Below are 25,786 nucleotides of genomic sequence, written 5' to 3'. Positions count from 1 at the left end.
ACCTCACTTGCCTTTGGCTGCCAAATCCCATTGTGCTTAGGGGAGAGCACCCCCAGCCCCACAGAGGGGCAGCCCCTCCATGTCCCTCCACGTTCCCTCCATGCCGGGTCCTGGCACAGCAGCCACCCGCAGCCACAGACAACATGGGCCAGGTATGAGCTGAGCCCTTGGCTGTTCAGGGTCCCCAAGGCACCCAGGGCACTTCTGTGTCATGACAACATTGAAAAGAAGTCGTCCTGTGATCCCATGGACACTTTCCCTGCTGTTCCAGCGAGGCAGGATACTTGTGGTGCTCTCAAGGTGAGCCTGAGTAATTCACCAATTGCACTTTGGTGCAGGAACAGTGCCCATGTCCCCACCTTGGGGACCGCTGTGGTCCTTCACAGCGCCGCGTCAGTCCCTTCTTTATGCAAGAGTCACGGGGCTTCCATCATGGGGGAGAGCTGCAAGCTGGGATTAGGTGACACTGGCCTGGTCATGGCCTGCCTTGTGGACGTGTTACTGTGCAAACGTACATGCAAAGCACTGCCCAGAAGGACCTTTGCCAAGGTCTTCACCCACCCGCTGAGCGCAGCGACCAGATCCTGGCAGGGGACTGAAGTGCCAGCGGGAGCAAGGAGCTGGGAGAGGCACCCAGGGCCCAGCTCCCCTGTCCAGCATGTTCGCTGCTTCATTTCCAGTCCATTTCCAAATTTCCCAGGAAGGGGCTGGTGGGGACACAGGAGGGCTACAGGGGCTGGTGCCGTGCAGGGCTGGGAGCATCCCCAACCATCTCCTCCTCCTGCATCTGGCCATCACCTCTCTGGCAGCTCCATGATGTTTCCAGCACCGGCTTGGGCTGACAGGGGGATTCCAAACCCTAGCTTGCCCCTGCCAGCAGCAGCAGCAGCAGCCGTAGGGCTGGGCATGCTGTGGCGCGATAACCCACAGGCCTGGAGCCGGGCCATGTGCTGGGGCTGGTCCTGTGGCAGTGAGAAAGCCAAGGTGCCAGCATTGCCTCATGGACAGCAAACAAACACCCAATCCTTCCTCCTCTTCCCTCCAAAACCAGCTCCCAGATTTGAGGTACATGAATCAGGCATCAGCCTAAACACTGAATTATTCATAAACCTCTAATCTTTAGATTTCACTGAATATGCAGAAGTATCGATAAAAAAAAAATAATGAGAGAATTGTACTTGCAAATTGCTCTTTATTAAAGGTTTAACTTGCATGGGCTCTATATGTTCCGTATTAGACCTTGCAAAGCTGCATAGGATTAGAAATCAGAGAGGATAATAATGTACAAAAATAGTTTCAAATGTTGATAACACTGAACAGCGAGAAAAACATCTTATTTGTGTAACTGAGCTAAAAATAAAAATGAAGAACACTGCTACAATTGCAGAATGCCATCTTGTAGTGCTCAAAACATATGTCGACATCTCTGAGCCATATGCTCCCATGTCTTGCTGCTACAGCGCGGAGGGAAGCTTAGCGACGCGCCCGTGGATCCTCAAAAGCACAAGCACTGCCCAAAACCTCCTACTTGGGCTGGTGCCAAAATGCGCGCGGCAGAGCGGGAGGAGCGCGGCGCGGGCCAGGGTGCCCGCGGAGGAGCGGTGGGACCAGGGGAGGGCTCTGCTGGGGACACCCAGCAAGGATGTGCCCAGGGTGCCGACACCGGGCGCGTTGGCTGCGCGGGGCGCCTGCAGGAGCAAGCACAGAGCCCTCCCGGGCACATCTGGCTGCAGACACACGTGGCTGTGCCGTGCCGTGCTATGCTGTGCCGTGCTGTGCTGTGCTGTACTGTGCCGGCAGGACCCCTCCGTGCTGCCCGCTTGCTGGGCAGGATCCTCAGCCATCACCTCTGCGGCATGGAGGGGCCCGATTGCGCCGCACCGTGCCCTGTCCCGGCTGCGGGGTGACGGAGCCTCGCAGGGCTCCTGCCATGCTGGAGGTGGGGCAGGGCTGGAGCGGGGAGCACCGGGCAGGGCTGGGGGCACCTCGCAGCAGCCGAACCTGCCGCGGGCAGCGGGGCCGAGCGGCTGGGCAGCACCGGCCGGGCCGTCACGGTGGGACCGGGGAGGCGAGGGCAGCTCGGGCCGTGCACCGCAGGCGTCGGAGCCGGGGTCTGCCCTCGGAGCAGGGCGCGAGCGCTCAGCGAGTGAACAGAAAGGCGGATTTACGGCAGCGGAGCTAAAGCCTTTGCATTTTAATTACAAAACGTGTGTACACATTTACAGCCTTGTGCCCAGGGTTCCTAGTGCAGGAGAGAGGAGCCCACCCGCAGGGCCCGCAGCGGTGCAGCGGGGACGGGCGGTGGCGGGGGCAGGTTCGTGCTCCCGAGGCGGCGACGCGCACCCCGAGGACCGGCAGCGCCGCGGGGCCTACGCGGGGGAGACCTGGCTGGTGGAGACGGAGGAGGTCTCTGTCTTGCCCGCAGACGTGTCCTCGTCGCCCAGCGGGTTCTTGCCGCAGCACAGGGTTGTGATCATGCAGTTACGGAACTGGAAGAGAGGGAAGCCCGGGGTGAGGCAGGCGGGCACCGCGAAGCTGCCCCCGAGCCCAGAGTTTGGAAGCCCCCACGCTAGTGGAGTGTCCTTCCCCGCTGCCTGCCCTGCCTGCTGCTCCAGGCCAGCCTGCACACAGCCCCAGCTGCTCCCGTGACACAGTGCCTGGCTCGTTTCAGGTGGAAGGGGCCATGAGATCCGTGCAATACTGGGCTGCCCAGTTCCCCTCCAGCATGCTGGAACAAGATCACCTGGAAACAACCCCCCTTCCTGGCCCACGGGCACCTCAAGGTGCCGAAACTCTCTGCAAGCTGTTACAAAGTGAGACACAAGAAGGGAGGTTGCCTGGCTCCTGGCCGGTTACCTGTTTGTTCATGACAATGTAAATCACAGGGTTGTAGATGGAGGAGCTCTTGGCAAAGAAAGCCGGGATGGTCATGAAGATGGGCCCAAAGTCTGACCCCTGGTTGGTGAAGATGTAGAAAGCGACACTGGCGTAGGGGACCCAGCATATCAGGAAGGCGATGACCATGATGATGACCATGCGGGTCACTTCCTTCTCTGCCTTCTGGGTGGTGGCAGACTCCTGCTGCTGGGCAGCAGCCTGTGGGCAGGAGGGAAGGAAAACATGATGGAGCTGGGGGATGCTGTGCCAGCCCAGGACATGGGGTCAGGGCTTGGGGTGGTTGAGCTGCACATCTGGCATCTGATGTTTCCCCCTTTGTGGACAGCCAGTCTGGCACCAAGGCTCCTTTCTGTCACCAGCCTGGAGCGGGCCCCCTCCCAGCACTCGGCACAGGGTGGCCCTGAACCCCACTACTGGCAGGTACCCACCTCCTTGACAGTGCAAACCAGGTTCCCATAGCAGAAGAAAATGATCATCAGCGGGATCATGAAGTGAACCACAAACATGTAGATGACGAAAGATTCGTTGTTGATCTCTGGCTTCAGGGTGTAATAGTCAATCCCACACGAGCACTGCATGCCCTCGGGGATGTACCTGCGAGGAGAGGAGAGCGGGGCAAGTCAGCACCCAGTGGAGTGTGGCCGAGCAGGCACCAGGTTCCCACAGCCCCGGCCCTGCTGCCCGTACCTGGACCAGCCGAACAGCGGGGGAGCGGCGCACGCCAGCGCCATGATCCAGGAGAAGGCAACGCCCATGATGGCGTGGTTCTCCCCGAAGCGGAAGTTGCTCATGGGCTTGCAGACCACCACGTATCTTTCGATGGCCAGGACAACCAGCGACCAGAGAGCGATTTCACCTGCGCCAGGGAGAGAGGGACAAGGACACGGGGGCTTGGAGCAGCAGCAGAAACACTGATTGCAGCACGAGGCCCCCTTGGGCTGTTGTTCCCAAGGAAGACTCCTGGCAGCAGGTAAACGTCCGCCAATGGCTGGGAAAGAGGAATGAACTGAGGCCAAGCCCAGATGCAGTAGGAAGGCATGAGAAGACACCTCCTTGCTGCACCGCTTAACCACAGTAACCACTTTGCTGTGGTATTTTATGGCTAGATGCTACCACACATCCCAGACAGCACTTGCAAGCCTACGGTCTCACTCCGAGATACAGCAAGTGCCCATCATCCCAGGATTTTCCCTCAAAGCTTCCCAGGAAACTTGTGCCCCAAGGACCAAACCAGAACCACTTCAGGCTATGGCTGAAGCCAGAGCTGAATGGAGGAGAACATTTTTAGACACAGTTTTTATTTAACATCTGCTTCAGTCCAGGCCTGGCTGGCACAGGGGGGGGAGAGGCAGCTTTGCCAGCCTGCACCACCACGCATGGCAGCAGAGCCCATGGCAGACTCAGCTCCACAAAACAGGAAGAACAAATCTGTCACCTCTCAAGTCAGAAAGCAAGCCAGAGAGATGTGCAAATCCAGCGACTGCTGAATCTGCTGCCGGTTGGTTGCTTTTCATTGCTGAGCTGTTGTTCTCTGGGTACTGAGCAGCTGGCTACCAAAATATGGTAAAAAAAAAAAGTGCCATTTGTCACTTTCTTCACTTCCCACCCTAAATCCTGTGTTCCCGAGAACATCTGGGTGCCTTCCCTCCCCCTCCTAAAATCCGGGGCCATTTCTAGCAGGAGATGTTTTGGTATCTGGGAAACTTACCACCCAGCGTGGCAAAGAAGCCTTCGATGTAGCACCCCGTTACTCCAAAGACAAAGTACCCATTCATCGAAGTGTACATGGTGGTCGTGAAGCCACCAAAGACCATGAAGAGGTCGGCGACTGCCAGGTTCAGGAGGATGTAGTTTAGAGGTGTCCGGAGCTTCTTGTGCTGTATGGTGACGTACAGCGTGAGGAAGTTGATAGGGAAGCCAAGCAGGATCAGCATGAACATGTAGGCAGCCAGTGCCGAGAACTTCCAGGGCTCAGCCAGGTAGTACTGGGGGTATTCGAAGGGGCTCCGCACTACCCCGGTCTTGTTGGACATAGGCACGTAGAAGTCTTGGCCTTCGGTCCCGTTCATGGCTGCGGCTCGGGGGGTGCCTCGTGCTCTTCCTCAGGGGTTCGGTGCTGCGCAGGGGGTTCACCTCTCGAGTGGGGCTCCCGCCACCTCTCAGCCTTCGCAGTCACCCTGGGGAGAAGCGGCGGCGCTCACCCCCGCGGGCACCTCTTATAAAGTGCCCCCTGGGGTAAGCTGCGGGCGCCGGAGTCAGCGCGATCGGGGCTTACAGAATTATTAATCATAATCATGCGGGGTAATTGGCTTTTCTGGGAGGGTATTAAGGGGACACCTGTCTCCGGCCTACACTGCCATTGTTGGGGACCATGGTTCATGGGCATATACAGGGGTAGCTCTGCACCACACCTTTCGTTTGGGGGGGCCCAAACCAGGGCAGCAGCTCCACTCACGGAGCCTCGCTCCTCAGCACAGCTGCGCTCCCCTGGGAGCAAGGGTTTGGGGTGGGCCCGGCCCCCATGGGAGTCCTTGCACCCCATGATCCAGAGCTGGACATCCACAGCTCAATGCTGCCATTGCCCAGGAGGACATGTGCCACCCTCAACCCCAAGGCCTTCAGCCCACCCTCCACTGGCATTCGTGTGCACTGCCCATCCATATTAAATGCCTCAGTTTCCCCACAGGGAGGTGCTGGGGTTGGGATGCATCACCATCAGGTTGCCAGGGGATGACAAGGCAGATGGGAACCCTTATCTTGGCTCCTGGGCTGAGCTTTCAGGTCTCTCCAACAAGTAGAAGCTCCTTTCCATCCCCCACTAACAGGAGAGAAGTTTGAGGTTCAAAACCCCACAACTGTGGGTTTGGGGGTTGCAGATGGTGGCTGGGCAGGGCAGGGCGCGGCGCTGTGGTGGGCTCCACCAGTGACAGAGGGGTGTCCCAGGCCCCTTCTTACAAGAGAAGTGGGTCAGTGACTCTCCAGAGTCCCCATGGGAAACCATCCCCACCAGAACTGCCATTCCCTGCGGGAGGCTGCAGAAGGCAGCTCTCAGGCAGCATGAGCATCACCAACCCTGCTTCCATGTGCTCGCAGCCACGTCTTTTTCTGCTGCAGGATTTGGCTGGGGAGGTTGGAACACCAGTGAAGCACTGACCCCGTTGGCAGATTTCCAGCGGTACCAACCTTCTGAGACTGGCTTTGCACGTGGTTTGGGTCTTGCCACTTACATTGGTAACAACAAATAGGTAACCTAGTCCATCTGTCCTGGATAGGCATCATTCTGCACCAGTGCTGAGACAGCTGCTGGACAAGGGCACTGAAGGGAGGTTTTGGGCTGAAGCCACACTCAACTTCATTCGCCCCTTGACAAAAATCTTTGGTCTTTCCAGAACCTTCCAGGATCACCAAATCCCACAGGGGAAGCACTCATCAGAGCATCCCGTGTCCTCCACGTCTCTCTGCCTCCCCACTCAATGCACTTGACCGTGCTTGAGACGTTCTTTGCGCCAACCAGTGATTGAGTCCCACATTATCTTCTCTTTGTGTTTCAGAGGCAGTGGGACACATACAGCAGGAACACAACAAAGCTGACTGGAGGCTGTGAGTGCTGCATCCAGCACAGGAGGATGTGCTGGAGCTGCTGGAGCTCACGGGCATGAGGTGGGCAGAAGCTCGTGTCCTCTTGGCCTGAACAGATTTCCTTCAGTCCTGGCTTAGTTTTACCGTGTTCCCTGTGGGTTAGGTTAGCACATGCAGAAGGTTTAAAGGAACAAAGCACCAAGCACTGTGCTCTCTTTAAGGAAGAAACCAAGTTGGAAACCTTCACTCCAAGTGGGGAAGGTCTGAAGGAACTGAAGTGCTGGCCCCATGGACAACAGAAGACCTGGCTGGCTGCAGCCAAGGCAGGTCACGATCACTCTGGGCAGACCCAAAGGTCTTCCTTTAGGTTACGTGAAAACACCCCCCACTTGTCCTCTCAGTTAACTTTTCACACTTGTTGCCAAGGCCAGAGAGTGCCACCGGGGTACTGCAAGTGCAGCTGTTTGCACCCCACCTTGGCCTACAAGAAGGATTAAAGGTTTATCTTCCAGTGCACAAATGTGCTACCTTAAGCTCTGATGCAATAAGCCACTGCCGAGGTCAGCAGCTGCCACTGGGTGCTTAGTGCTGTGCGTCACTGAGGAGCAGAGGGGCAGTGAAGAGCAATGGCCCTGGTGGGATTTCTTGCACATCCAGGGACTCGTTATCATGGGGCAGCTGAGAGTCTGAGCAGCCCAGGGCAGCATGGAGCTAGATACACCTTCCTGACATGAGATGTGCCAAGTGTGGCTTTGCCTGGAGTTGTGTCTGCACTTTCAGACCTGGACCGTACTCACAGAATTGTTTAAAGGACAGAAAGAAGCTTCCTCGCTCCATCCACTTTGTCTCGGTGTCACAACAAACCCTCTATTTGTGTAATTCTTCCTTCCCACTACTGTGCAAAGCCAGCTCAGTCAGTGCTGGGGAACGAGCGAATTCCTCTCTGGCTCCGTCTCCAACAGCATTGTTTATCCATGGCAATAGCAAAGTCTTCACTGCAAACAGTGACAGATGAGTCAGAAAGCAGACAAGCCCTAATTAGAACAGAATGTTTTGAAGTGGTAAATTAAGCAAACTTGGTCAGGAACGCCCAGGGGACTGGGAATCCTGCAGTGCCATGGCAGGGTGGCACGTTCAGGAGGAACTCAAGCAGCCACAACCACACCACCAGTCTCACATGCAGAGCCCCATCCCTGCGTAGCTGCTTCACCAGCACCCACCCACCTCAGGCAGCAGCTCCAGACAGCGAGGCAGGATCCAGACAAAGGGAAGCTGCAACAGGCAGGATGTTTTAACAACACCACAAGTCTTGGTGACACAGGCACAATAGGTACTGGATTAAAATCAAGAGACCTGTCACTCCCCTGCTTCCATCCAGCCAAAGCAGTTCCCACTGCAGAACTGCTCAGTGGCCACCCCTGGGAGCCCTGACCCATCAGGTTTGTGTCTGAGCCAGTGCTGACAAACACCAGTGCTGTGCCTACAGCCAAGACCAGAGCTTGCCTTCTTCCCCACTGTCCCACAAGCAACAGGCCAGAGCTGGGCAAGAAGCAGGGAGGGGATGGAGCTGGGACAGCTGGGCAAGGAGCATTCCACACCAGATGATGTGCTCGGAAATAAAAGCTCAGGGAAAGGAGGAGGAAGGAGGATGTTGCGTTTGTGGTGTTCGCCTTCCCAAGTAACTGTTACTCATGCTGAGGCTCTGCTCTCCAGGAAGCAGGCTGGACATCTGCCTGCCACTGGGAAGCAGTCAAGAAATTCCTTACTGCTTTGCTTGCATGCACAGCTTTGCTTCATTTAAACTGTCTCTATCTCAACCCGTGAGCTTCTTTGCCTTTGCTCTTGTTATTTTCCCCCTAGTCCTGCAGGGAGCGGGGGGACTGAGCAAACTGCTACGTGGGGCTGAGCTGCTGCCAGGACCAACTCACCGCACTTGGTCAAGCGGCTGCAGCATTAAATCCTCCACGGGGCTGCGAGAGGGCCCCCAGTGCGAAGTGAGCGTAGCTCTTAAGGTCACATTTTAAGAGCTCTAAACTCTACAACTGTCCTTGCCTAAATGGAATAGAAAGAAAAAACATTCCCAGACCGAGACTAGTGAAAAATAGTCCTGTTTATTTGGAGATCTGTCCATAACAGGTACAGAGTAAGGAGCAAATCAAGTCCTAATACAAACTGGAATCAAAATAACAATTACTTCAAGACTGAACTTGACCCTAGAAACATTCTGGTAAAACCCTGTGGCACTTCAGCTGCTGTGGGAAATGCAGAGGACATTCACAAACAACAGACCTCAGCATTTAAAAAAGTTACATTTCTTCAACTCGGTTCCACTCTGGTGGACAAACTGGAGCAACAACTTAGCGAAGTTGTCAGGAAAGCTCTGTGAGTCTCAGGGCTGTCCTGCCAAGCCAAGAGGGCAGTCTGTCAGCTGAGGTACGAGACTGGTTTTCTTCATTGGTTTGACTCATCTATTCTCCGTCTACAGAAGGGACAACAGTTATGCTGGAGTACGAGCAGCTCATAGTCTTCTGTGTGAAACATCTGTTAATGAGGAGCAGATTTAGGGACAAGTTAGCCTAGGACTTGCTCAAAGAAAATGCTAACCAAGCTCAGTGGCTTCTTTACGGCACCAACATTCTGAAGCTACCCTACAAGAGAATTGGTCTTCTTGCTTCCAACTGCTTGAGCGGGCTATGACCTGGAACAGAGCAACAGGCACTTCACAGGGCATTGCCAATGCTGCTCAAGAGCACAAACCCGTTAATTACTTTTGCAGAAGGAAGGAAAAAATTAGACAGTTTCTGCGTAAGCAAACATGACTGAATTCCAGTGTTTCAAAAAGCCATTCCTGATAGGGCAAGGAGAGGGATGAAACCACAAGCTAACTTAGTTACTGACTGATTTTCCTTGCTAGAGCAGGCTGAAAGTCAGAGAGACAGAGCAAAGAAAGAACTATAAATCCGCGTTTGTTGTTCAGCCAAGGTTTGCTCGAGAGGCTCTGACTTGCTGTCAGTGCAACTTCTCAAATTCAGCTACCTCAAAGTTTTCAGCTGCTCCTCTGTGCATCACACAGCTTGACTTTTGGTTTTCATTGCCTTCTTTGTCTACATCATTCAGGAACTTGTTGAATACATTTTAAAGCATGAGGTTTCAATGACTGGAATTGTTTCGGCTGTAGGGTTTTGGTTTTTTTTTAAACCTCTCCATGAAACCGTACCTGAAAGCACGATGGACACATGGTGATGGAGGCATCTGGCAGCAGGGAGCGGTAGTACTGCCACCGCAGTGGCTTTGGCCAGCGTTTAATGAGGACATCCCTGCGGCTCATGGACTGGAGAACAGCACGATTCACCACCACTGGAACAAATTCTGAGCCTCCTTGCTGCAGGAGAGCAGGTTCAGAAGGAATTACTGTTACCAACTGCAAAGCCCTTTGAGGATTAATAAGCTGTTGCAAGCAGCAAAGTAAAATCCGGTAGAAAAAGCTAATATAGAACTGGCCTGGGTCTAGTCCCACCAGACTCGCTGAGCATTATCAATACCTTCAGCGACAGCAGCATCCACCCACAGCGAGCTCCCATGATTCATTTTAACACAACTCCTTGTAAATAACACCCATGCCCAGAGCCTTTATTAAAACCTCACAGCAAGGACTGATTTACAGGTACACTGCAGAGACACAGAATACCCTGGAGACAGCCCCACTGTATGGTGATAAAACCAAGTTCCAGGAACATTTAAGATCTTTGTTGGTTTTGTGGGGTTGTTTATTTAAGAGAGCAATTAACTGGTAAATCCCTTTTGCTCTCCAGCACTGTCCCTCTCTTCCCATCCCTGCTTTGTGTCTCTCTCTAACACATTCACACCAGAAGAGTGGCAGGGACTGTAAGCTACGTTTTTTTATTCACTTCTGTTGGTAGCAGGAAACAAGCAGCTGTAAGACAAGGGTACAGCTCTTACCTCAAAGCTCAGTTTTGCTGTAAAGGGGTCATCATCTTCAATATCTGTATTGTCATCAAGCCTCAAGCTCTCTGCATCTAGATGCATTTCTTAAGGACTGTCTTCACAGTAGCCAGCACCCACAGAATAAATATGAGCGAACCAGCAGGACTGGTGTCCTTGTTCCAGAGTATTCTCAAACTGCTACAGGGCCTAGATTATTACATAAAGCACTGGAGAAGGGCCGGATGTGATTCACAGTGACTGGGAAAACTGATCATTGCAGCTGCTGCAGAACAACAGAGCTGACCACAACCAAGCCTAACGCCAGCTCTGCCTTCTTCCCTCTCTGCCCCCTCCTGAACATGAAGCAGCCTATTTAAACTACATTTTGAGCAGCTGGAATCAGAGATGGTGTTTCCTTGGACATTACTCTGCACATAATATTACGTGCCCCCCACAGCAACAGATAGCTCTAGATGCCAAAGCAGTCCAAACCAGATTCCAGCAGGAATAGTAACAAAGGAAGTCCATGCTGGCTTTCCTGGGCTAAGAGAAGGCAGCCTCTAAAATGAGCTGTTATTGGAGTGAATAACACACTCGGGATTCTCCCCATTCCTCACAGAAATCAGCTAGAACAGGTAAAGCATGGCATTGGCATTCCATTGTTCAAAAAAATAGTTCACATGATTAGAAACAAATCATCCTAGTGAAAAAGCTTTATGAAATATTAGGTTTAGTTCAGACACCTCTTTGGTGGCTGTACTAACTTGAAGAGGAAACAAAGCAATTGCACTCACATCAGTCATCTGACAAAAAGGAAGTTTTAAACCCAAGGAGGGGCAAAATAACTCAAAATTGTGTTGTTTTTTTTTTTCCCTAAGAAAAGGACTGGAAACCAATCTTAATCAAAAGGATACTGTCACTCTTCATCTCTTGCCATTTACTCTCCCTTTTATTCAATCGTGGAGCTTCAAGATCAATGAGAGCTACAGCTTCTTCATCTGTGATGCCATCTTCCAAATAGAACTCAACCAGGTGCAGCACTTCTAAAGGGGTGTGAAAAGCAAGAGCCCAGACAGTGCCTCCCATAAGATACTGTGCCCATTCAGAGATGAACACCCTTGGCTTCTACAATGGTGGTGCTCTGCCCGCATGTTCTTATGAAGCAAGTTAAAGGCAATAAAACAAACAAAATCCCCTCAACTTCCCAAAGGACTGCATCTGTGTTAATGAAACACTTTGCATATGCAGTGTCTCAGAGCAAAGAAACGCTTTACTGCTGCTGCTGTCCTGCAACAAAATCCAGCAATCCCTGGGACAGGAGGCAGCCACACAGTCAAATCTAGCATCAAAAGGGAAGGTTTGCTTGTCCAACTAACATTGCAGAGAAGAAATTAAGTACTAGCCAATTCTGTTCAGTTAACATTTATCTACTTGAAAAGCACAACCACATGTGATATTCCAACGCACCATAGGAGGAAGCGGAGAAGACAAAAGGTTGTCTGCAGTTAACACAGACATTCCCCAGGTTATTCAGCAAAGGGTTGTTGGTAGAGCACCTGTAACATAAGGGCACAAGCTCCTGCAAAGACACATACAGAACACAGTGATCATAAACAGATCAGCATATCCTGAACTCTGTTTTCAATTAAATATGGGTTCCTTAGGCTTAACACCACTGATACATCATCATTAATCTGGAGAAATGCTGCTGTGAAATCAGATCCCTCAACATCTGAAAATGCTTTCCCTTTTTAATAAAGCAGGAAGTTTTCACATTAAAAATAGCCATATCTACCACTGTAACAATTAAATTGTCACCTTGACTTTGCAATCTCAGAAGCAGAACTCTGCATCAAATACACAGCGACAAAAGAAGTCGAAGAGAAGGCTGCCAAAGCAAAGTTTTTTGCTCTAAGGTTTGGTCAAATTTAAGTTCTTCAATTAATTCACCGCTCCTCCAAGAGCGCAGTTGTGTTTCTATTATTTCGGGTGGGCAGGTGCATGTTCTCTTGCACAATACAATTTATTTTTACCGAGTACTCCAGGAGACACGGCTTTACAGAACACTGCAGAAAGTCAGGCTTCAGTTAAAGAAGAAAAGGTGTTAAAATAAGACTTAAGGAAGGAAGGTTATTCAAGGTATAGGGGAAGGAGGGGAGGAGTGCCAGGAACGGGACAAATGAAAGTGACCTCCAGCTGGAGAGAGAGACCAAGACTGTGGAGTAATTGCATGTGGATCAGACAGAAAAGGCTCGAAAGAATTAATAGGCAGAGAGGAAGGTAGATGCCAGACAGGAGAGGGAGGATGGAAGCTGCCCATAAAGAAAGGGCTGATTTTAATTTGTTCTCAGGAGCAAAAGGAAGTCTGACCTGAAGAGTAACAATAAAAGGACTGTTTCCAGCAGAACTATAATTATATCACAGAGCTATGCTTAATGTATTTCAGACTTCTTTTGTGGATACAACAACTCAAATGCTTGGACGAGGCCGCATATTAACGATTAACATGAAACACATTACAACTTACTTCACTGTCATGGAATGGCTTGGATCGGATTGTCAGGCTGCCCAGCTCAATTGATTTCTGGAACCTAGCTGGGATCTGCAGTCCCTGTAACTTGTCATAGGCATGACGAGCCAGTTTGTACGCACCAAGAGCTTTACTCTGTTTTGCCAGGGTAAATAACGTATTGCTATAACTTAATTAAGGAATAAAAATGAAAACAGCATTTAAGAAGAACTGCAGTACTCTTTCTGACCAGAGCAGTTGTGCACTGGTGCTTGGAACAGAAGAAATCCACTTATATACTTATATAGCTCCATTTAAAAACAAGAGTGAAAGGACTATCAAAATGTCTGTGGGCAATTATTAGCAAGGTAAGGAGTTGACCCTCCATAAACACTGCTTTGGTTGAATATGCTGGCTCCATTTACAAAATTTCAGTAGTTTTAGAGTGAATGGATTTCCCCCCAGACTAAACAAATAAATACCTTACAGCACCAGCAACCCCACTGACACCAACTAAATACCCATGATCTTACTGGAACTAAAGCATATGCTCCGTGTCATTGATCACAGGCTGTCCTTCCCTTTCATCAGTGTGTAACAGTAACTGCTGTTTGGAAAGTTACTGATCACAGGGCATGTTAACAAATGTATGATTTCCATAAAGCCTTTCATAAGTGAGAAGGTGATGAAATGGAAAGCTAACATCCCATCCAAAACCAGAAATGGAGTGAAACCAAGAAAATCTGGCCTGCCCATGTCATCCAGTGACCCTTCTTGCCATCTTTTAGGGACAGGTGGCTTTCCATGGGGCTCACTTCTGAAGTGCTCTCCAGAGATGCAATATGCTCTAACAAAGCTGTGCAAATGTGAGCTTGACAGACACTACACAGTGATACCAGCCTCATGGGAAGCAAAAGCTCCTGGTTTTCCCCCCTCCTCCTGTCTCGGTTCAGTCTCCTTGCAACAACACTGTCAAGACTCAGAGCCAACATCCTGTTGCAGTGACTGGTATCCTAGAACTTGCTTCTCTGACAAAGGTGATGCACCACACTGGGTGGATGGTTTGAGAATCGGGCAAGTTGATTTGTACAGCTCTCCAAAACTATTTAAAAAACAGTCATGCAGTTAAACACACAACAGTTTAGAGATGCTGATCATTTCCTTAGGGACAAAAGCCAGTTTCCATGAACTATAGCCAACAGCTGAAACGGAAGATACCCTGTAGGAAATCTCTGCATTGTGGCTCAACATCAATTATTCCTTTCATGTATCTCACAAGATAACTTCTATATTTTTTTTCTGTATTGGAAGGATACACTTTTGAGATCCCCAAAGGAATCTCCTTTGTTAAGCTGTGCAGCAGGAACCTGGAAATATTGAAGAGGGTTTCAGGCAAGTGGAAACTGAATGGCTCCTCCTGCAGTATTAAAAATACAGACAGGTATTTCTAAGCTGGAAAACCAACAACTCACATCACTAAGCATCCCTGCACTGGGCACCTCAAGTACTGCATTTCTTCATACAGTTATAAAAAGAGGTACTGATAGAACATAGCATGTGGATTTTGCATGTCTTTATCACCAAACCTCATGCACAAAAAGAGATTCATGTTGCTGAAACAGAATCTTTAACTGGCTATTTTAAACTGAGGGCAGACTGGCAAGCAGCATGGAGTCTCCATAACCATCAGGTCTGAAGTAGTCTGACCAGCGAAGACCTCCATAGCATAGCACCAGCTCTTGGGCAAGGGCACAGATCAAGTGTTCTCAATGTTTTACACAAAGAGTATTTTTACCAACAGTAGCAGCAACATTGCTGTAACTGCTGGAAGTAGCAGGAGCTCCTCACTCATGACTGCTTATCATTTTGGAGTAGTATGCACACATCAGGAAGCCTTTGTAGGTCCAGAGGCTCAGATCACTGTAGAACCAAATGGATACAACCAGCAAAAAAGGGCTGGGGGTGGAAGTTGGTCATCATCATCTCATCTGTTCACATGAGACAAGGCCAGACCTGCTAAGCTGCACCGCAGGCTCTAGGAACTAAGACAACAGAAGTTCTTGTGCAGCACAGCAGAAGGGTGTATAATAAAATAAAGTTAAAGAAATAAGTAAGTAACTATACACTAATCTCTAATCTACACTCAATATTTAATTGCCTGAAAAGTCATTCAATATTCCTGGTTATTTCTGGACTCCCTAAAGAAGAATGGCCAGGAAGCATAAACACAAAACCTCTAAAGTGAGTGTCTTACAGTGTATCTCTGAATAGCATGATAGACATGGTAAACTTCTGCCAAATGCTGGAAGTGATGAAACTTCTGCAACATTTCAGTCTTCTGCTGTTCATTCTCTGCAGGAGGCAAAGGCATCAGCGTAAGTCTCCAAGGTGAGCCTGTGAGACTCAGCTGGAATACAACAGCGTATTATTGTTTAGGTGCCAGCACTTCTGAGAGAGGCATGTACCAGTTCACGCGTGTCCCACCTCCCTATGCAAACTACACATTGTACAGACCTGCCATTTTTCTGGGCAAATTTCTGGTCTAAAGCAAGTGTGGTAAAGCACAAAACGGCTGAAGTGACAGTTTTAACACAGCTAGAGGCTATAGCTTAAAGGAGAAAATGGCAGGTCTGCATCACTGGAAACCTCATCCATAACTACAGAGTTTATGGATAAACATTTGTTTCATAAATGCTAAATACACTACTAAGCCATTTGGAAATATCTGCATCTCTACAAAATACCTGAGGGGTAACAGATCTACACTAACATGCAACAACTGAACTAAAAAAAGAAAGGTACTTAGAGCATCAGGCCAAAGGCAGTGTTATCAATCTTCTGTGTTAATTATTACTAAATTCCACTTGTTGTTACTGGCTGCACCTTTCTCTCAGTGAAATACATTCAGAAGACAAGAGAACAGCTAATGAACAGTCAGTCTTATCTCTGTAGACAGAAATTATTTGTAAAGTACCCCTCCAACCTCTGTTCAAATACTACATGCATTTTGCACTCCCAAATCATCTTCGATTTACTAGTATGTTCGCCCTCTAACCATGTCCCTAGATAAGGTGTGCTGTGGGAAGGTTCCTGAGGGTACACAATCCCAGGAGACACAATCTGGATTTCTGCTCAGGAGGCCTGCGCATGCTGCTCTTGCTGCTTGGCTTATTTGTTTTAAATGAGCACATGGGAAAACCAAGGGACTACAGAAATAGCACAAGCCAGAGTTACACACACATTAAAAAACCAAAACAAAGCCACACAACAGTGAGGCAGTCACAGCAAAGCTACCACAATACGGTAATTGTTTGTCTACATGCACAAGGAGGTAACAAGAAGAATAGAAACTTCCTTTTGGTTACTTACCTTGGGCTATATCTAAACACTGCATGGAAAGCATCCAGTAATAATAGGCAGCATCGTTGAAGCGGCTCTCCAGCACAGCGTTGTGTGTCAGCTGCTCCAGCACCCGCACCGCCTCGCGCTGCCTGCCAGCCTTGTGGAACGCTACCAGGGAGCCCAAACAGAGGATTTTACAGTGTGATTATATCAATTAACTGAAATTAATGCTTTTAAATTAAGAGCAGTCTATTCAACCAGTATCGCAGAGTCTATCCAGGGCAGGATAAAAAGGATTATACGCTGGTATTTTTCTCCTTGAAAGCAGCGACACTAATGGAACATGAGAAACATCTGTAGCTGTTTTGTGGCTTTTGCACTGGCTCCGCAGCTCTTGAGCTCATGGGTTTCGTACAGTGCCAGTTGCTTTTTTAAAATGCAGAAAGAGCAAAAACGCTACCATGATTAGATCTCTGTATGAGCAATCTCGACACTGCAAATCACAACTTCATCCAAAACTACAGCAAATTAACATCTGAAGTTAGTGCTCTGGCTTGTAACACTGGGTATTTTGAAAGACTGCTGCATTTATGATGTCCTTCTATCATTTATTAACAGCATTTATCTGATGTTCAGAAGCCAGTATAAAGTAAGATCCTGAATTCTGCGTAAACATGCATTTGGCAGAGTCTTCATACAGGGTTAACAGGGATGGGGAGAACCAACCTACCCAAAACGTATCCCCACAGCACAGCTGCCTCCTGACTTCAGCTACCTCACCTATAACCAATTCTGATGTAGCTCCACAGTGATCTCAAGCTCACCCTGTTCTGGAGCATTTATATTTGCTGAGCCACAGCATCCCAGTATTCTGTGGAACAAACTGGGAACCGCAGGCCTGTATTCAGAGTCCTATGTGCAAGCTCCCAGGCTGCCCTAAACCCAGGAGCTCACAGCTCTGGTGCTGAGACACACAAGCTAGTTCAGACCATGCCTGGCATGTTCACTGCCTTGGCCCTTACAAGCGAATGAAGTTCTACACTTGGATCTGTGCTGGCTCGGGGAACAGCAGATGCAACAGTCACATGGAGCTGCACCTGAGAAGAGGAACCAGACTAAAAACGTGCTGGCTCCACATGGAGCTTGCTTCAATATCTCATCCCTGGAACAGTTTATGAATTAAATGTGAAGCCTGTCCACATGATGGAAGGTTGAGAGTTGTCTTTCAAAGTAACTTTAAAAACTTAACAAAACAGACAAATTCTTAAAGAAACAGGAAAATTCTACTTGTACAAACTCAACGTTACCCAAATATAAAGTAAACCCAGGCCTTCCATACAGGTTTGTAAGGCGGCCACCATATTTTTAATTCTATTGTTATGAAACTATTAAAGACAGCTCAGATTATATGCCAAATACTGTTGCCACTTGCCACACTCAGATATGTGAGATGGAAAACGTGGACCTGTACTTAGATGCCATAATTTTTGACAGATTCATCACATTTTCTTATTAAATAAGGAAACTTCCCACTACCTTGAGAGCAATATGAAACCATGGATTCTATTTGGTTTTCAGTCTCAGGTTTAAGAAACTCTAGGGCAGACTGCATGCTCTGTACTAGGCAAGTATGGAGCAGATTTCAAGTGACCGGTGACCCATCAGTGACAATCTCACCTTTTTGGGCTTCTTCAAATCTATCATTCTCTGCAAGCCACTGAGCATAAGGGACATAGACATCATCTTTGAATTCAGGGTGCTTTTCACACAAAGCAAATGCCTGAGGTGAACAACAAATTCATTTTTAGAATATGTCATGGTTTGAACAGTTAAAGGGTTTAGAATGTTCCACGGGATCAATCAGTTTAGCTGTAGGTAAACTCACAATAAAAATGCATACACAGAATTGAGAGCGCATTCCAGATTTTCTCCCATATGAAACGAATGCATTTTAAAATAAAAAGCAATCGCCAACAAAGGATGAGCAGCAAAGCACAGTCACAACCTGGTTATGGAAACAGGGGAGCTTGAAAGTGCTCATCTACGGAATGGAGCGGATTGCACAGCAAGAGGCAAATATTTTTATTTTTACAGACTGGATCTTCTAAAGAAACGGACCCCACACTCTGAATGCAGCTCAGATTCACTTCCTGAACCCATGAGCGAGTGAGGGAAGGGCCAAGACTACAATTTTCCAAAGCACCCGTATAACTGGGGAGGGGGCTGTCAATTCCAGCAGCACTTTCAAAACACTTCCTTAGGAACCCGGACCTACAAAAAGCTGCATGTGAAAAAACAAGAAGAAAATTAATGGTGACCCACCCTGTGAGGGGCGTGTTACCAGCAGACCTGGGGTTTTATGGGAAAACCCAGTAAAGTCCAAACTTTATCTAATCAGAAGCATAAATCCAGTTATAGAGTGGAGTCCACACCAACACCCGACACGTTCATCAGATCTAAATTACGTGTCAGGCGTGTCCAAATTACAAACAGCACAGTTCAAAGCAGAATTTCCCATGATACAATTACTATTTATTCTTTCTAGTGGGCTAGAAGCATCCCATGGACTATCACAGGAAGTGGGCAAAGGTAACTCACAGGCAAAAAAGGTGCTCAGATGCGAGACCAATTATTCAGCCAGGAAATGAAACAACTACAAAAGCAAAAGCAAAATCCAAACCCACCACTGAACAAACACTGGCATGAAAATTAACTTGAATACTCTCAATCCCATTCACAGCAGTCTCCCTCCCTCCCTGCTTGCTGCTCCCTTCACTACAGTGCTGGGGGAGCCAGACACTTCTTGCAGCCAGCAACAATAAGCAGAGGAATCGAGGGCTCTCTTACTTCTTCCCAGTGGTGAGTCTCCACGTGGAGATGGACCAATGCTTTCAGGTCACCAACCTTCATGTAGGTTTCTGCTGCATAGCCAGGATTAGCAAGCTTCTTAAAATAGAAGGCACATTTCAACAAAGGCTCACGCTCAGCTTTATCCAGTTTTCGAGCAATTTCAATTAACCTGGACCCAGTAAAAAGAAGCAGATGTTCATGTTCTGCCTTGGTCTGCCTTTTAATTATTTATATTATTATTAATTATTGTTTATATTATTAACTTCACCTTTAATCAGTTCTTATTTAATAAACAGCACAACAGTAGTACCATGCAATGGTGTTTAAACAGTTTTCAGCTAACAGTCCAAATTCTTAATTTTTCCTTTCACAAACTCAAACCCCATTCCTTCAATCTTCACTCCTACATGCAACTCCATGTCTCAGACTCTGCAGAGTCACGAAGACAGAGAGAGAGAGTAGGTCCTACATGACTAAGTGACATGGGACACACTTCCTCCCTAACATAAGAAAAGACTGCTGAAGGGAAGGCCAAGTGATCTGTCCAAGACCTTAGGCAATTCAGCAAACAACCCAGTGTCACCTACTGCAAATCAAGGAGATACTGTGATGCAGTTGTCTTCTCTACCCCCGAGGTGATCACCCTTAACAGCTTAAACCAGAGAAATAGGCTATTGCATGTAAGCACCGCTGTGGTGATTACTCTGAAAAGCTTAAGGCATGCATATTTTAGAAGACAGCCTCATACTACAGATGAACCTCTTCATACCCTTTCCTGTTGCAATGCATTTGCTTTCATTATGTATTTATGTCCTTACCATCTAAACATATGTAACTTTAAAACATTTTTAATTGTAGGTGTGCTTCAAGTACTCAATTTGACATAAAGCACACAGCAAACAAGTTTTGTCTTATTTTAAAAATATGCAGAACTCAGATCTATTTGAAGTTTTATTCTATATTATCTCTGAGATGGAACTAGAACCTACATATCGACCCAGCCGTGGTCCCCACTGATTTCTATGGCCTTCATGTGCTCGCCTGCAGAGAGGTACATCTCCACTGCTGCTTTGGGTTCATTGATATTCTTGGCCCAGTCTGCTTGCTTTTTTATGAGCATCTTTGTGTCTTTGGGGTCTCCAGATACCAGGAAATCCTGCAATAGTGCAATACAGAAGTTTGCATTACCTTCTGCTCACAAACATGGTCACAGCTGAGACTCTAAAATACATAAAGGCTTTTTCAAAGAATGCCTTTATGCTTCCTAAGAAAAGCAAGACTGCACACAGCACAGCATGAACTGATCCAGCCTTCAGCAACCAATCATCAAGGCTCGGTGTTTGGTAGGAAGCAATGGCAAGTCTCCCAGTTAGACAGCTTTCAATTAAAAAAAGAAGTGGAGGTTCTGGGAGGGCCAGGAGAAGGATGAGGCAGAAAGTGTGCCCCAACGTGGTTCCTCAGGAAGCTCACTCTGTTGAGCCTGTTGAAGCGGATACAAACTGTCATTTCTGCATGCTTTTCAGGAGCATGCCTTTCCGAAACAAAATACTATTCATGTCAAAACACATAATAGATCAATTCCAAGTACAGATTTTCTTTTGCAAGCCAAGAAGGTATCTCTTCAGTCTCAAAGACTGACCCAGCCCTACCCCATGCTCAGTTAACAGCAGTATACCCACTTCATTCAATGTCAGCAGCAGCAGGATGCCCAGCCACAGATCAATGAAAGGCTGAAATTTTGTTTTCTGCAAAAACACTTGATAATTATTTTAGACTGTATCAAAGAAGCTCTTTTATAAGGACAGAATGACAGCTGCTCAGAAGTGACAGTGACTCAACTACTGCTTGGACTTCTGCAAGGAATGCGAGCACCAGCCCTGGTGGTGATCATTCTAGCAGCTTGTTCAGCTTCCCATGCCAATAGCAAAGCCCTGGCAGCATTTGGTTCACATCACCAGGAAAAAAACCCAAAACAACTAAGTAGTTCAACAGCAGAAGCTGGATTTAGGGCAATTTTGTCTGTCAGCAGAACAGGCTACTGCCCATTAAAGCAGCTTCCAGCAAGTGAAAAGTGAGAACAGCAGAGAAAGGGAAAGGTGAGAAGAGAGTGGAAAATTACCTTTTCTACTGTGTTTCTGGTAAATTCTGACTGAGGTTTAAAACACAAAAGAACCCCAACAAACAGGCAAAAAAAAAAAACCACAAAAAGCTGCCACACAGCACAGATCTGTTCCAGGACCACAGTGCAGCAGTCTCTCTGCTGCAGGCAGTTGGCAGGTACAGAACTGTTCCCCATCCCTGTCAGCTCTTCACCGAGCTCTACACAGGGTTTTGCTCTAGCACTATCTGCTGCCACACAGGCCTCATTCTATAAATACGTCATGTTAACCCTTGAACATGAAAAACTGAAGTGAAAGAATGAAGTTAAACAACATACTTGACACAACTTGCTTTCTACCTTAGGTCACCAAAGTAAGTCCAAAATCAAGCTCAGCTCCTTTAAAGGATAAAGAGGTTTTTGCGAGTTCTCAGGATTCTGGGATCTGGTACTGCGATAACAAGCCAATGATCACGTATCAGCGGACTTCCTGACCTCTGCTCCCAGGCTGGACTCCCTAGCCAGAGCTAATCAATGTCCAGCACCAGGAATCAGGCTCTGTGAGATTCCCTTTGCATAGTTGGGGAACCATTAAAAGCAACGCCACCAGCCCTTCTCCCCATCTTTCCTTGGAAACATAACTGGTAAACAGGGGTGTTTACATAGCCTTCCATGTATTGTGCACAAGAAGCTTCCTTCATATGCTGTGAACTACCTTTAATTTCCTCTGCATGGAGTTACTCTCAAGGATAGGGACACAAGACCTTTTGCTCTCTGCTAGTTAAATATAAACATGACTACAGCCAAGAATTAAGAAAGAGCCTTATGAAGACTTCTGGGAAAATTTTCATCTATGAATTACATTTATGTTCAAAAAGAGCCAAAACACTGAAGCTAACAAAGACTCATCAGCCAAAAATAGTGGAAGTCAGACTTACATCAGCAAAGCTCCAAAGTATTTATATTAAGCTCTTGGAAGAAAAAGATCTCTCTGTGGCCCAGTTTGTGGAATGTCTGCTAGAACAGCTTAAATGCATGTCACGGTCAAGTCTGTATTGGGCAGAATAAGGCTCTGACAAGTGACAAATGAGACTAACCAGTGCATGCATTCTTAGGGATTTTGATAAGAAAACACCACGGAGGACTTAAAAGCCAAGTAATGCTTTCTTATCAGCATATCAAAACATCGGTTTTAAAATCCATATTCAATTTATTTCTACATGTAAACAGAGTTTAAAAAAAAGAAAACAAAAGGCCAAGACATATAGAATCATTGGAAGAAAATTCTCTAGTAAAAAAATACACTAGGTTAGATCCTTTGGTAGACCCCACTTTGAAAGGGGTTACAGACATTAATATTTCTGCATTTAAATATTCAGTTGCAGACCATTACCTTTGCGTGGTCAAACATGCGCAGGTCAGAGTACATCTCGAGAGCGAGGCTTTCATGCCCACTCTTCCTGTACAACTTCGCTGCCTCATGGAATTTTCCCTGGTAGGCATAAATATCTGCTAGGAACAGCTCATTGTTGTTCTCTCCGAGCCTCTTCCGTTCCTGGCAAAATGAAATACAGCAGAGATGTAGAAAATAGTCTAGATGACCAGCATCTAGGTGAGAAATGGCCATGGAGGAATTAGATTTTCAGGATTAGATTTTAACTGTTAATGAAAACCAGTAACAGGGTATCATAATTATGCCTCTCCTACATTTCTGGTGAATTTATAATTAAAGGATTATATCCCTTCTTAATTAAAATTAGGAAGAGCAAAATTAAATGTCACTATACAAACTAAAGTGATGAAAAAATCACTTCTCTTGATTTCACACAGGAAAACGAACACATGCTGTCATTACGCTCAGCTATTTTAAAGGCAGCCTCTGATGGGCTCCTTCTTTTCTCCTGGAGAAGCTCACTTGCATATCATTTGGCTGTATTAACACTGTGACAGTGGGATGACAAACATGACAATAACTGCTAGCCATAAGTAGACTTAGGAAGTCTGTTAACTTGCCTCTGAATCAGAAAGTGTCCCCACTGCTGTCCCCCCATGCACGAGCTTGTGATGTCGGGCAGGCAGCAGTGGCATGTGCTCTCCTGCTAACTGCAGCTGCTGACTGCCTGCCTGGGAAGGGACCAGAGAGGCAGCGCAAGTGCAGTGCCACAGGGAAACCCCTCATGTGAACCAGACCCACAGGGGCACACTGGCTTCAAGGGACCAGCGTCATATATACGTGTGTGTGTTTTAATATATATGCTTTATCCTGTCTCGTGGAAACACATTACTCCCTGCTTTGGATAAACTATTACTACTGCTAGCCCACCTCATATGGAAATATGTAGATCTGAATTGAATTTAAAGAAAATTGCACAAAAGGAGGGAAAGCATTCCATGAGCATACAAATTCAGTTCTGTACTGCCAAAGGAGACTCAGCCATAGCTCCTCTGGTCACACTCAGAACTGGGCTGACACTGGACAGGTGTTGAAAGTTCCCTTTAAAAGCTTTGTTACAAGAATAATCAGAGGAACTGTTACACCAATTTTTACAGACTTCACAGAATCTTGCCAGACACAGAGATCTGGCAGTTATGTATCCTCCTGTCATCAACCAGAAAAAAAGGGTGTCATGACTGAGAGAAAACCATCACATCAATGGAACATGTGTGCTTAGTTACACCCTTACAAGCCTTAAGAGGAAGCCGATATACCACAAGCAAGAGTAAGCGATGATATAGAACTCTTACTTCAGGAGGAGCATTTTCAAGTCTGAAAGTAAGTCTGTGCCTGTTTGCTAAGGGAATCATAGAATAGTTAGGGTTGGAAAGGACCTTAAGATCATTTAGTACCAACCCCCCCACCATGGGCAGGGACACCTCACACTAAACCATCTCACCCAAGGCTTCGTCCAACCTGGCCTTGAACACTGCCAGGGATGGAGCATTCACAACCTCCCTGGACATCCCATTCCAGTGCCTCACCGCCCTAAAAGGAAAGAATTTCCTCCTTATATCCAATCTAAACTTCCCCTGTTTAGGTTCTAACCCGTTACCCCTTGTCCTGTCACTACAATCCCTAAAGAAGAGTCCCCCCCCAGCATCCCTATAGGCCCCCTTCAGATACTGGAAGGCTGCTCCGAGGTCTCCACGGAGCCTTCTCTTCTCCAGGCTGAACAGCCCCAACTTTCTCAGCCTGTCTTCATACAGGAGGTGCTCCAGTCCCCTGATCATCCTCGTGGCCCTTCTCTGGACTTGTTCCAACAGTTCCATGTCCTTTTTTATGTTGAGGACACCAGAACTGCACACAATACTCCAGGTGAGGTCTCTCAAGAGCAGAGTAGAGGGGCAGGATCACCTCTTTCGACCTGCTGGTCACGCTCCTAATCTTCCTCATTAAACAGAATACAACATGACGAATCCAGAATATCCTCCATAGACACAGATCTAGAGAAGCATATGTGGAAAAGAAAGACTGGCAGTAGTGAGAGAATGCTCTCCTCTACCTAGCTACCCTTTAAAAGCAACACAAAACTTTGTCCCATGTTAGACACCAAGAGCAGTCAACTGCAGCCAACTGTCATTTTGACATAACCAGGACAGCTCTGCAGAACTGGAAGACAACGAATGTATTCTTTCAGAGAAGGTGCAAATCTAATTATCATGAGAAAGAGGAATTCCTTTTATGCCATCTCAACACTGATCTTTAAACTAAGCATTATCATGCAGTCTTTGTAGAAGGACAAGGGTGATACCATGTCTTTTAATGTGCTCATGACAGACAGTTATTGTCTAGTGAATTTCTATCAAGAAGTGTGAAAAGAGTTAAGAACTAGTGATTAGAGCACAGTATGGAAGTAAAGAATCCCAAATTCTATTTCCAGTTGTCACAGACTTGTCATGAGATGCTGAGTTTGTCATTTTACTTCTCTGGGCCTGTTTCTGGCTCTGCAAAGAGGAGATAATAGTAATTACCTACTTCCAGGGGGTAAGGAAAGGCTTAATTAACTCATGTTTATGAAGTATGCTGTACTAAGCTCTGGTAGCACAGTAGTATTCTACCAATTATTAGTTGAATATTGAATGTTTCTCCAGTTTTCCTGAGGACAGTTCCAGAAGTTCTCATTCCACACCCCCATTTCTTCCCCATGAAGTTTCAGCCCTGTGACTGGGATTTGTGTCACCTCTGCTCATTGGGATTTTTCACCCTAAACACATCTCCAACAGTGAGAAGCACTCTCTGAACAGAACTCCCTCCAAAACAGCACTGATTTTGGCACAGCACTCAGTGTAAGGATATATGCAGTCTTTAATGCTCCCTTACCTCTATGCTGCTGATCAATTCTAAATATCGAAGGTCTCGTACTCTGGTAAATGCCTATTGAAAAGAAGAATGAAAGGGATTAACATGAAAGGCCAGAAGAATCAAAATATTGTTATGCATAAATCCAGTGTCATCAGGCCTGACAGAAACATGCTGGGCTTTGTGTCTGTGCAGTCCCTAACCCGAGGGGCTCTCACAGCAACTGCAGCCCCGAGGCATCACAGTAAATAAGACCAGGGCAGAATCC

The 25,786-nt window shown here is 47.4% G+C and overlaps 2 protein-coding genes across 6 annotated transcripts in view; both read right to left on the bottom strand.

Annotated features, from left to right (window-relative positions):
• Positions 1–1,776: 1,776 nt before the first annotated feature.
• RHO (rhodopsin) lies at positions 1,777–5,782 on the bottom strand. Its single transcript, XM_057417572.1, has 5 exons — positions 4,607–5,782; positions 3,586–3,754; positions 3,327–3,492; positions 2,857–3,096; positions 1,777–2,489 (listed from the first exon to the last, which is right to left on the bottom strand). The coding sequence occupies exons 1-5, from the start codon at positions 4,965–4,967 to the stop codon at positions 2,370–2,372; spliced, it is 1,056 nt and encodes a 351-aa protein (XP_057273555.1). The 5' UTR covers positions 4,968–5,782; the 3' UTR covers positions 1,777–2,369.
• Positions 5,783–8,569: 2,787 nt separating this feature from the next.
• The window catches only part of IFT122 (intraflagellar transport 122), a 31,554-nt gene continuing 14,337 nt past the window's right edge, over positions 8,570–25,786 (bottom strand). For 2 of the 5 annotated variants that reach the window (XM_057417563.1, XM_057417566.1), the window contains 14 exons: positions 25,540–25,593; positions 22,615–22,776; positions 20,113–20,279; positions 19,121–19,292; positions 17,951–18,053; positions 16,301–16,441; positions 15,186–15,283; positions 14,248–14,348; positions 12,950–13,115; positions 11,890–12,001; positions 11,337–11,465; positions 10,438–10,514; positions 9,695–9,859; positions 8,570–9,018 (listed from right to left, as the gene is read on the bottom strand). In XM_057417563.1, the coding sequence (XP_057273546.1) occupies positions 8,929–9,018; positions 9,695–9,859; positions 10,438–10,514; positions 11,337–11,465; positions 11,890–12,001; positions 12,950–13,115; positions 14,248–14,348; positions 15,186–15,283; positions 16,301–16,441; positions 17,951–18,053; positions 19,121–19,292; positions 20,113–20,279; positions 22,615–22,776; positions 25,540–25,593 (1,737 nt within the window). In that variant the 3' untranslated portion in view covers positions 8,570–8,928. Of the gene's footprint in view, positions 9,019–9,694; positions 9,909–10,437; positions 10,515–11,336; positions 11,466–11,889; positions 12,002–12,949; positions 13,116–14,247; positions 14,349–15,185; positions 15,284–16,300; positions 16,442–17,950; positions 18,054–19,120; positions 19,293–20,112; positions 20,280–22,614; positions 22,777–25,539; positions 25,594–25,786 lie in introns of those variants that run through there. The other 3 variants (XM_057417564.1, XM_057417565.1, XR_008973239.1) reach the window with 3 other exon arrangements.

This window comes from Pezoporus wallicus, unplaced genomic scaffold, assembly GCF_028554395.1.
Source record: "Pezoporus wallicus isolate ANWC-B61680 ecotype Strahan unplaced genomic scaffold, APGP_CSIRO_Pwel_v1 contig_8542, whole genome shotgun sequence".
Taxonomy (NCBI): Eukaryota; Metazoa; Chordata; class Aves; order Psittaciformes; family Psittacidae; genus Pezoporus; species Pezoporus wallicus.
The sequence above is the reverse complement of the archived record's forward strand: the minus strand, read 5'-3'. Positions and strand labels throughout refer to the sequence as shown.

Excerpts from the sequence above, each read along its gene's own strand:
- RHO (XM_057417572.1), bottom strand. The coding sequence starts at position 4,967 with ATGAACGGGACCGAAGGCCAAGACTTCTACGTGCCTATGTCCAACAAG. Across the intron at positions 3,493-3,585 it reads CCGCTGTTCGGCTGGTCCAG|GTACATCCCCGAGGGCATGC; the intron begins GTACGGGCAGCA and ends CTCTCCTCGCAG. Across the intron at positions 2,490-2,856 it reads ACATTGTCATGAACAAACAG|TTCCGTAACTGCATGATCAC; the intron begins GTAACCGGCCAG and ends CCTCTCTTCCAG.